Source organism: Pinus tabuliformis, chromosome 8 (assembly GCF_031772625.1).
Source record: "Pinus tabuliformis cultivar Carrire ecotype Pingquan chromosome 8, CPIR1, whole genome shotgun sequence".
NCBI classification, from domain to species: Eukaryota; Viridiplantae; Streptophyta; class Pinopsida; order Pinales; family Pinaceae; genus Pinus; species Pinus tabuliformis.
Window position 1 is genome coordinate 1,776,152,351 of NC_142294.1, and position 10,486 is coordinate 1,776,162,836.

The 10,486-nt window shown below is 38.2% G+C and overlaps 1 protein-coding gene across 1 annotated transcript; it reads left to right on the forward strand.

Moving 5' to 3' along the window:
- The first annotated feature begins 6,324 nt into the window (after nt 1–6,324).
- LOC149243294 (CBL-interacting protein kinase 5-like) lies at nt 6,325–7,886 on the forward strand. The gene has a single exon (XM_089367788.1). The coding sequence runs from the start codon at nt 6,419–6,421 to the stop codon at nt 7,694–7,696; it is 1,278 nt and encodes a 425-aa protein (XP_089223914.1). The 5' UTR covers nt 6,325–6,418; the 3' UTR covers nt 7,697–7,886.
- Nucleotides 7,887–10,486: the final 2,600 nt, after the last annotated feature.

Sequence of the window (10,486 nt, forward strand, 5' to 3'; positions counted from 1 at the left end):
GTGATGAAAGGAAGCTGATACGAATAGGAAGAAAAGTTTCGAGTTTTTGATGAAGTGTCTGGGTATGACTGATAACCCAGCAGTTGAAATTAAAGGGGAGTGTTGAAATTATAATTTCAACTGCAGTGAACAGTTAAACAGCAACAGCTACTTTACTTAAAAAAAAAGCCACCGCCATTACTTTCTTTTCACCCTTTAACTGTTTTTGTGTTCCCGAAGGAGGAAGATCAAATCCACCGCTATGCCATTACTTCTAAACAATCGCATTAAAGAGCAGAATGGCCGAAAGTGAAAAGAACCAACCTCGAGCCGGCCGCAGCATTTATCAGCTATGGGTTTCCACACAACCGACTCAAGAAGCACAACAGAATGTCAGAAAGATCAGATTTCATTCATTATGAGTAGCAGATTGCAGCAGAGACTCTGTCAGAGAGTTGAAGCGGTTGATGGACTGTTATGACCCCTAATGCACTATATATGTGTAGACACAGCAATGTAGATGATATAGAGAGCAGAGGAGAGCACGCAGCAGCATGAAGAAAAATGCTTCCAGAATAGTGAAATGCACAGCAGTGCAGATTTGAATGTAATTTGTTTTGTGATTGTTTGTTGTGGGAGCGGGTAGAAACGCAGTAGCACAATTTTTGTTGTTTGCATCTGAAATGCAAGTCAGGCACAGTAGCAGTGCGATTTTAATCAATGAAGGGGAGCACGCAGCAGCATGAAGTTTTGGTTATTGTCCATTGTGAAAACAACAGGAAGGGAATGCACAGTAGCGCAAGTGAAATGTAATGTAAAGAAAACACAGCAGCGTGAAATCTTTGCAGTTGTTCTATTGAGAAAACAAAAGGCAATATGCTGCAACGCGTATGTGCTAAAAGAATGTAAGACACAGTTTGAAGTGCCTCTAAAGAAGGCATGTTGCAGAATCCCTCTGTCAAGAGGAAGATGTTTTTCAGCATAGTCATTGGTGAATCCCTCTGTCAAGAGGAAGATGTTTTTCAGCATAGTCATTGGTGAATCCCTCTGTTAAGAGGAAGATGTTATTCAGCATAATCTCTTGTGAAAATCCCTCTATGTGAGGAAGACGAATTTGTATCAGTTGGTTTACTGTTTATAAACAGAAGTTTTTTTTTGTAATACGCAACAGCGCGTATGTATGAATGAAAATTTACACACAGCAGTGTAAAATTTTTCAAGAAAGAAACAGAGTGTTACAGCAGCGTTAATTTTGAGCAGAAATAGAGTGTTTTGTAGATGCACAGGAGTGCAGACACACCAGTGCAAAGTGCAGACATAGCAGTGCAAAAATAGTGTGTTGATTTTCAGAGGAGACAGAGTATTTTGCTTTCTGTAATGTACAGCAGTGCAGACACAGTAATGTAATTTTTTTTTACAGCGTGAAGTTTTCTTTTAAGTTTTTGAACTGTCTCTAAAGCAGCCTTGTAGTTATCCCTCTGTTAGAGGAAGTATTGTTAATGAATACAAAGTCCCTTTTGTTGTGCATTGTTTAAACTTTATTATCAGAAAATATTTTTTTTGTTACGAGACGTCAAAACAGAGTGTTGCTGAAACACCATTGCTGAAACACTGCATTCAGCAATTGACGAAATTGCGTTGCTGAAACACCATATTCCGCAAACAATTTTTATTTCCGCTGTGTTAAAACAGAGTATTGTTCTGTTTTGGTCAGTTTTGTTTGGAATTATCAGAAATTACCAATAAATCCCATAGCCTTCAATAGATAAAGTTACTTAATCGAAAATGGTAAAGAATTAGAGAGATTTGGGACAGATCTGAACCCCAGAATTAAACCACGTCCAGTGTGCCAAAATCCAAAACCTTACATGTGATCCAAACTCTGGAATGGAGATAGAAATTCTAGAAATTTCTAGCACTCCTAACCTATCGGCCCCTCAAGAGGATGTTTATCTGAGAGCGCTCGTGTCTTCCTAGATGCACTCTTCCAGAGATAGCAAATACGAAGGTAGCGGTTTTAGTTTACCCAGAACAACCACCATAAGCAGGGGAAAGCCAGTTTCAACTGACATTCTAACATTACCCATTCCCACGCATACCCACCATTCCCTATTTTATAGTACAGTCAATCTGCATTACCGTTCAATATGCATCCCTGCTTTCTGCTCAATAAGCAACAACCAACCGTAGTATTACTCACCTACCAACAACCCTAGTTTCACATCATCACCTAGTGGGAGCAAGGGTTCGATGGAGAAAGACAAGTGATAGTTAGGTGTGGTCTCCTGCCTGGTCCAATGGTTGTCATCTTTCATCTGCTAGTTGTCTAAAGTAGGTGGTATCGTGTCCAACACGCAAGCAATCCCGGTTAAGCTTATACTCCTAATTTTGCATGGCCAAAATGCAGTCAGAGGAAATGTCCATGGCTAAAATACAACCTGAGCACCTTTGGAAATCAGGAAAAAGACCAAATCAATATGCAAATGGTTTGGCAGTTTGATTCTGTCATGGGAATTAAAGTCGAATGCCACGTAAAAATGCGAGGTCTGGGAATATGCAAATGGTTTGACAGTTTGATTCTGTCATGGGAATTAGAATCGATTGCCACTTACAAATGTGAGCTCTGATCCTCACTTGAGGATGCCACCAGGTTTCTGGTCAGAACAACTTGTAAAAATTACATGGAAAATTGAAAATAGTGAATGGCGGTGCCAACACATGTCACAACTTCCGTGGAAATGTTATTTACATTTGTCTTTTTTATTATATTATCATGCATGTTGAGATATGGTTTTGATTGAGGAGTCCGTGGGAGTTAATTGGTGGGCCGATAAACTATTCTAACTCTCTGTGTAATTGCACTATTTTTTCAACAGAAAACATACATACAACTCAGCGAAACCTCCATTTCCAGTGCCTTTAACTCCTCCCCATGGATTAGGATCAATGCTTGAATCAATTTCATCATCTAGTGTTTCTCCCAAAATCATGTTTAAAAGGATCGTTCGTTATTCAAACTAGATCAAGTAAATTAAAACTCTCAGCAGCTTGGCTTCCCTGTTTTGTTTGAAGCTCACCATTCTCGCGAAAGAGGATTTGAGTCCTAAATTATATGGAACATTTCGAGCCCTAAGTTTTACTATTAATTCATTTTCTAAAGAGACTCTGAATTTCTTATTATTTTCTCATCATCAAATGTAAAATTTAATAGTTTAGTTTTATTCTTAATTGTTTTTAGTTTAGTTTTATCCTTGCTTTGATAAATGATGTCCGGGTGGTAATATAATAGTATTTTTTTGAAATATTTTGAGGTTTCTCTATTGTGAAGTATTGCATATTTTTAATGAATTGATTTGGTATCTTTAAAACTTTTATTTAAGAATCTTGTTATACACTATTATTTGTATTTTATAAGGAAGTTGATTGTTATAGTTATTTTCAGTCATATTTGAATAGTCATCTCTTGTATAACCTAATATAATATAGTAAAACTAGTGTTAAATAATTGTTATATGTAAGTATAAAAATGTGAAAGAAAATAATTAATAAAAATAACATATTAATGAAAAATGATGCACATCAATTATGCACACATCTATCTATCTAAGATGTTTAATTGATCCCTCATCGCTCACCTCTGGGCCCATTGCAATAGAGTATCCCCAAGCCTTTTGAAGAATTCATTACATGTAATCCATAAGTTGAAAGTCATGGGTCACCAATACCATGTGTCTGAAAGCACCCTTGTTGACCTAACTCTTCGGCTCCTTCACCAATACCATGCGTCTAAAATAACCATTATTGACCTAACTCTTATCCAAACAAAATGAGTTGTTTCCTTTTTTTGGTAAGCTAATATTGTATGGCCTCAAAAAATCATGATACCCATTACATCAGTCATCCAACCATCTTAAGCATGTTTGTTAGAAGGTGGTCTTAATCTATGCAACGAGAAATTGCAGATCTTTTACCACTTATAGAATAATCTGTCCAAAACACCAAAATTATTAATAACTGAAACATAATTAAAGCATGTATTGCATAATCAAAGAACAAAAAACTGTCAATAAGCATTTTAGAAGCTAAGAATCAAAAGAGGTGACATGAATCAAATCCTTGGTACTAGATCCTGGAGCAGCTGACTTAGTAGTAATACACGAATGTGGCACTCAATATGAGTCGGTTGAGCATCCATTCTCTTAAGACAAGCCTGTCGGTTTCAGCTTGCTCCTTAGTAGGGACCCTGCCCAACAGGGTTTTCATTTGCCAAAATAGTGATAAAGAATTGAAATATTGATTTTCCTTGTCAAGAACCCACTGCCCAATTTCGTCCATTATCTTGAAATCTGAGAAGGTTTGCCTACCTCTAGTTGTCAAGGTTTTCAATTGCCAAATTTCATTATGGGTTTCTAGGGGGGGTGTCTAAATGAGAGGTCTCAACGGCCTCCTAGGCTTGATGTAGGGCTTGGTTTTGGCCCTGTGGGCCATAGCCTCCCCCCGTAATGCTTGCTTCTCAAACATTAGCGTTGCCTATAGTCAAACAGGTGTATCCTTCTACTATCAACACAGAACTAGCCAAGAACAAAAATTAGACTACAAAGGTAAGGAAGTGTCACAATCGTCGACAAGACTAGGATGCTGAAACCCAAAAGGAGCTAGACCCATCTCCAGATAGGGAAGAGCTAGCAACAAATTTTAAAACAGCACTGGTACATGCATGGCCTGGAAAAAGTAAAAGGAAAGCTACCACAATGCAGAGTTATAGTCCTGATACCACATCTATGCAAACGAGACATCGACCAAGCCCATACGAGAAACCAACTCCAGAAGCCAACAATAGAAGCAAACACCCAAAAACAAGCAAACTACTAGAAACTAAATTATAAACACAAAAAGGCTTAAGAATTACCCAAGATGCATTGACCTCTTTGTCTTGAGGGAAGATGACTAGCGAGGGTCCTTGTGTACCAATTACAATGAGAGCAACCAAAACACAGTGGCCTTTAGCCAAAATATGGTTAAAACTCCCAGTGGATTTCCTTAGCCCCCAGCCACACAAAACGAGCACTCAATTTTCCTTTACATAGCTTCATGTTGATATCCTTGCCCTCCAAAGTCGTTCACGAGGATGCCAAGTAATTATACTCCTGTATTAATTTTAACTAATCACCTCCCACTACTCAAATTTCACTTGAAAAAAAAAGGCCACACCTTTTTGAGGGCTTCAATCTTTTTCCCTGTGATAATGGTTTTCAGACGAAACTATCACCCCCTTTTCTTCCTCCAAGTGTCACTTATTATAGTTGACTATATACATTATACTCACACGCTTTTGCATACATAGAGTTCCCGCGTCACCCCTCCATTTAATATTATTATTTTCACTTAGGCACAACCCTAAATCTACCTATCACCACAATTCACAAACCATTCAAAAAAACATATGAATTGTTAAATCATACTATAAAACCAATATATTCATTATCTTTCCGGCCCCTCTCCACATATATTTATATATAAATTTAAACTTTTTCGGCTTTCAATTTACAATATAGAGATGTACGAATCAAATTTCCCTCTTTTCCTTTTTTTAATCGAAAAAGAACTAAACATAAACTGCTACAAACTTTGCCAAATCTCACATCACATCATATCTCGACTAAATCATCCAAATCATACCTCTAAAAGCATAACAACACACTAATATCGTCTGTACAACATATAGACAGCTCATTTGGTAAGGTATTCGGTGGCTTTACTAGGTGTTAGGTGGGCACGCCCCCGCATTCTTTGGAAGAATGCACAAATTTGATTTAAAAAATTTATGGAGGGACGTTTAAAATTCGATTTTAATGATTTGAGGAAAGGCATTCATATTTGAAAGATGTCATGAATATTGGACTTTAGGTTGCGTGCGGTTAAATCAAAGTTTCGATTGGGGCAATGAAAGAATTTTAGTTACTTCACCTCCAAGGAAATGTACAAATTTACTCCGATTGGTACATCTGGTTGAAACCCAACTGGGAGACCCCATAAAGAAAAGACAAATGAAATAAAGTATAAGGAAAAGACAAATGAAGAAAGAGGGGACTCTGTCACGATTTGAACGGAAAGAAAAATGACAAAAGTTGTTGAGCTATCGGAGGGAAAGTTTGAAAAGGTTGCTTGGCTGTTGGAGGGAAAGTTAAAATATTTTTTTGCCTAATGAACATTAAGCCATGTGAAGTAATAATCAAATCTATCATATGGTTATAAATGGCATCAATAATAATATATTCTTTAATTAAATTAGTTATATGATCACATCAATATATTATTTTTTGTATTTAGCCTAGTGATATGAAAAAAGTTAGGCTTCCCATAACTTTGACTACCGCAGAGACCAGTCCATTAAAATCAGTGGAGGAGACAGTTTTATGACCATTTCTCAGCTTGGTAGATGAAGATGAAACTCAATATTCTGATGGAGAGGTACGAATTAGGGCGCCTCCTCGGGCAAGGGACGTTCGCCAAGGTCTACCACGCCAGAAACTTCAAGACTGGCGAGAGCGTCGCCATTAAAGCCATGGATAAAGAAAAGATCCTCAACGTCGAAATGATGGAGCAGATTAAACGGGAAATCTGGGTTATGAGATTGGTCCGCCACCCCAACATCGTTCGGCTCTACGAAGTCATGGCGACCAAATCGAAGATTTATATCGTGATGGAGTACGTTAAGGGCGGGGAGCTGTTCGACAGGGTTGTTTACAAGGGGAGACTGAAGGAAGAGGAAGCGCGGAAGTATTTTCAACAGCTGATAGGCGCGGTGGATTTCTGCCACAGCAGGGGTGTGTACCACCGGGACTTGAAGCCGGAGAACATTTTGTTAGACGACAACGGGGACGTGAAGGTCTCCGACTTTGGGCTCAGTGCGCTGCCTGAACAGTTCATGCAGGACGGCCTTCTCCACACGGCATGTGGCACGCCGGCCTACGTCGCGCCGGAGGTCATTACCAAAAAGGGCTACGACGGTGCCATGGCGGACATCTGGTCGTGCGGGGTCATACTGTTCGTGCTCATAGCGGGCTACCTGCCATTCCAAGACGCGAATGTGATGGCGATGTATAAGAAAATTTGCAAGGGAGACTTCAAGTGCCCGCCCTGGTTTTCCTCCGAAGTCCGAACGCTCGTCCTTCGGTTGCTAGACCCCAACCCGCGGACTAGGATCAACGTCGCGCAGCTGATGGAGGTCCCCTGGTTCCGGCGGGGCTTGAAGCCTCCGCAAGACGACAAAAATGTCAATGTCAGCTCGGCCTGCTTCACCCCGAAGCCGACTTATCTCAACGCCTTCGACATCATCTCGCTCTCGCCATCGTTCAATCTCTCAGGGCTGTTCAGGGACGGGGTCGTTAAGGAGGAGGAGGAGTCGAGGTTCTCGTCGATTCAGCCGGCGTCGAGCATAATGTCGAAGTTGGAGGAGATCGCCAGGCTGTTCCGGTTCAGCTTCAAGAAGTCAGAGGACAGTAAGTTGAAGTTACAGGGCTCGGAACAGGGGCGGAAGGGGGCTTTGTGCATTGATGTCGAGATTTTCGAAGTCACGCCCTCACTCTTGCTGGTGGAACTTCGCAAGACAGAAGGGGATACGCTGGAATACAGTAAATTCCGTAGCCAGAATCTTAGGCCAGGTCTCAAAGACATAGTGTGGACATGGTACGGTGAGAGTGAGATGAAGAAATAGTTGAGAGAGAGCATACCTGATCATGATTACTCGGCTTTCAAGGTTTTCACACTTTTTCTTTTTCCTTTTCCATCGAAGTGGTTTGGTATATCCACTGAATGTGTATGGTTCCGGATTATTGGCATATTGCAATTATGTACAAAGGCGATATAAGTGATTAAAAGGCATTATGATAGCAGTTTCCGGATTATTCGCATATATGAAAATGATGAAGTGCACTAAAACACAAAGATACATAATGGAAATATAAAAACTTTCATGTTTTCTGTTCTTAATTTCATTAGCATATTCGTCCATGGGAGATTGGAAGGGTGGGTATAGATGATCAACTTTGAAGGGTGGGTTTATATGATCAACTTTGAAGGGTAGGTTTATATTTTACATTGGAGTGTTAGATTTATTTTAATTGGAAGAGGGATCAACTTTGAAGGGTGGGTTTATATGATCAACTTTGAAAGGTAGGTTTAGGGTTAGATTTATTTTAACTTTTTCCTATGTGGGCAATTTTAAATAAATTATATTTTTAATATTTAATTTGAAAATAATATGAAATTTCTATGTTTATAATTTTAAATAAATTATATTTGTAGTATGAAATTTTTATGTTGATAATTTTAAATAAATATATTTTTAATATGAAATTTGAAAATAATTATAAAGTGATTATTTTATAATTTATTAATTATGCTATTTTCAAAATATAATTTTCTAATTATTATATTAAATTTAAGTAATTAAAAATAATCTTAATTATTATTAACTAAATACATATAAAATTAGCCAACCATATTAGTAAAGTCGTTGATATAGGTTGATAGGTGTTATTTTCCATGTTGACCATGAATGTTACGAGTTTGGCCATGTGGTCCATGGCTTGAATATGGTTGTTCATGGCTGACCATGGTTGAACAACATTGACTATGGTTGAACTTCATGACCATGTTTAAGTCACAGGGTCTCCACCTAGTTGGCGTATGTCATAGTGTCTGCGTTCATGGAATATTAAAGGATACCCTAATCTCACCAAATATTGATAACAAGTTCCCAAATTTTTTTTTTAAATGCCCTCCTAATACAACTCTCTAATAATAGTAACCCCTATTTTTAATAAGTATCCCCTATTTTTAGTGAATACCCCTTTATATACCCCCAAATACATAAAATTCCCCCTACACCATATCCTTCCCCCAACACCTACAATTTATTGACATTATTTTTCACAATTTAAAAACCCCCATTATGAATGAATGTGGTGATATATTGGTCAACAAGGCGACCCCCCATGCTTTGACCATGGTTAAGCTTGCTTGACCATGTTTGACCATTATTAAGGTGATTCGACCATAGTTCAATATGGTCATCATATGACTGACTATAGCTAAACATTGTAGACCAAGGATTATTAACATTTACCTACAAATGATTATGATCAATCATGGGTAACAATGATGCCCATGCTGTTCATGGTTGGCCATCTTGACCATGTTGACTATGGCTGACCATGATTAACCATTTTTTGCCATGTTGACCATGTGGATCATTCTTGATTGTGCTTTCGCCACGTTTCACCTTGGTCAAACATGTTTGACCACGGTTCACTATGTTTAACCTCAATCAACCAAGGATTATGGTAGACATAGTTTAAAAACATGATCGACCATGGTTGACAATGGTTTCATTTGTTGAATTGTGACATCATTTTTTTATCCAATTGCAATGACATTTGGTGTTCATCACATATGACATCGTTTCTTCTTTCACATTGTGACGACATTTATTGTTCATTAACATGTTCAATTATGTTTAACCATGGTTAACCATTTTTAACCATGTTCCATATGAATGAATGTGGTTGAGAATGGTTTCCCATGATTAACTTTAGGTGGGCATGTTGACAATAGTTGGCCATGGTTCGTCATAGTAAACCATTGCAAAGAAGGTCAAATATGGATGGCTATGGTTGAATATATCAATCCCATGGAAGTTTACATGTAAAGAATGTATATGGTAATCTCATCAATTTTGATAGGAGGAGAGCCAGTTTTGACAACCCGTTTTCCCTCAATATGAGAAAAATATTGACATATGAAGGGAAACAACATCCAATATTGGAGTTTTCTTATTGTATAAAGAGGAATCAAGATTATGAAAAAAGGTGAGGGAATCTCAAATTTGGGATATCTTTGGACAATGATGAGAATAGTGTTCATATGTATCACACATGTGTATGTGTTGTTCGTGTGCAACGACTTGGGGAACTTAGTTTGATTCAAATAGTTAATTTTACACCATGGAAGTGGATGAATTAGATTTTAGTGGGTGGGCATAGCATGTCTAGATTTAGTAATACCCCCAATATTTTAATATTCTTTGCTTTATGGCAAAAGGGGGGATGATTCTAGGTGTAGTGGTTAGGGTGGGCATATTATGTCTAGATTTAATAATACCCCCAATATTTTTAGATTCTTCGCTTTATGGCAACGTCTTTACTATTTTTCATTGGGGGAATTCAGTCTATCATGATTCCATAGAAGACAAATGGGTAGTGAAATATGTTTCATACCAAATGAGGAGTTGGTACCAATGGGTGAGAGGTGTTGGATTATCTAGATACCACATTGAGATCCCAATGTAAGATTTAGAAAAGACAATGTAGTCATCATAAGGTCACTTACAATTCTCGGAGAAGGAAATAGAAATGGTACTTAAGCAATGAGAGTTATTTGGAGAGAATCCCTCCACATGGTGGTGTTGACGATGGGACTTATGGGCTTAATAGAAGGTTGTGGG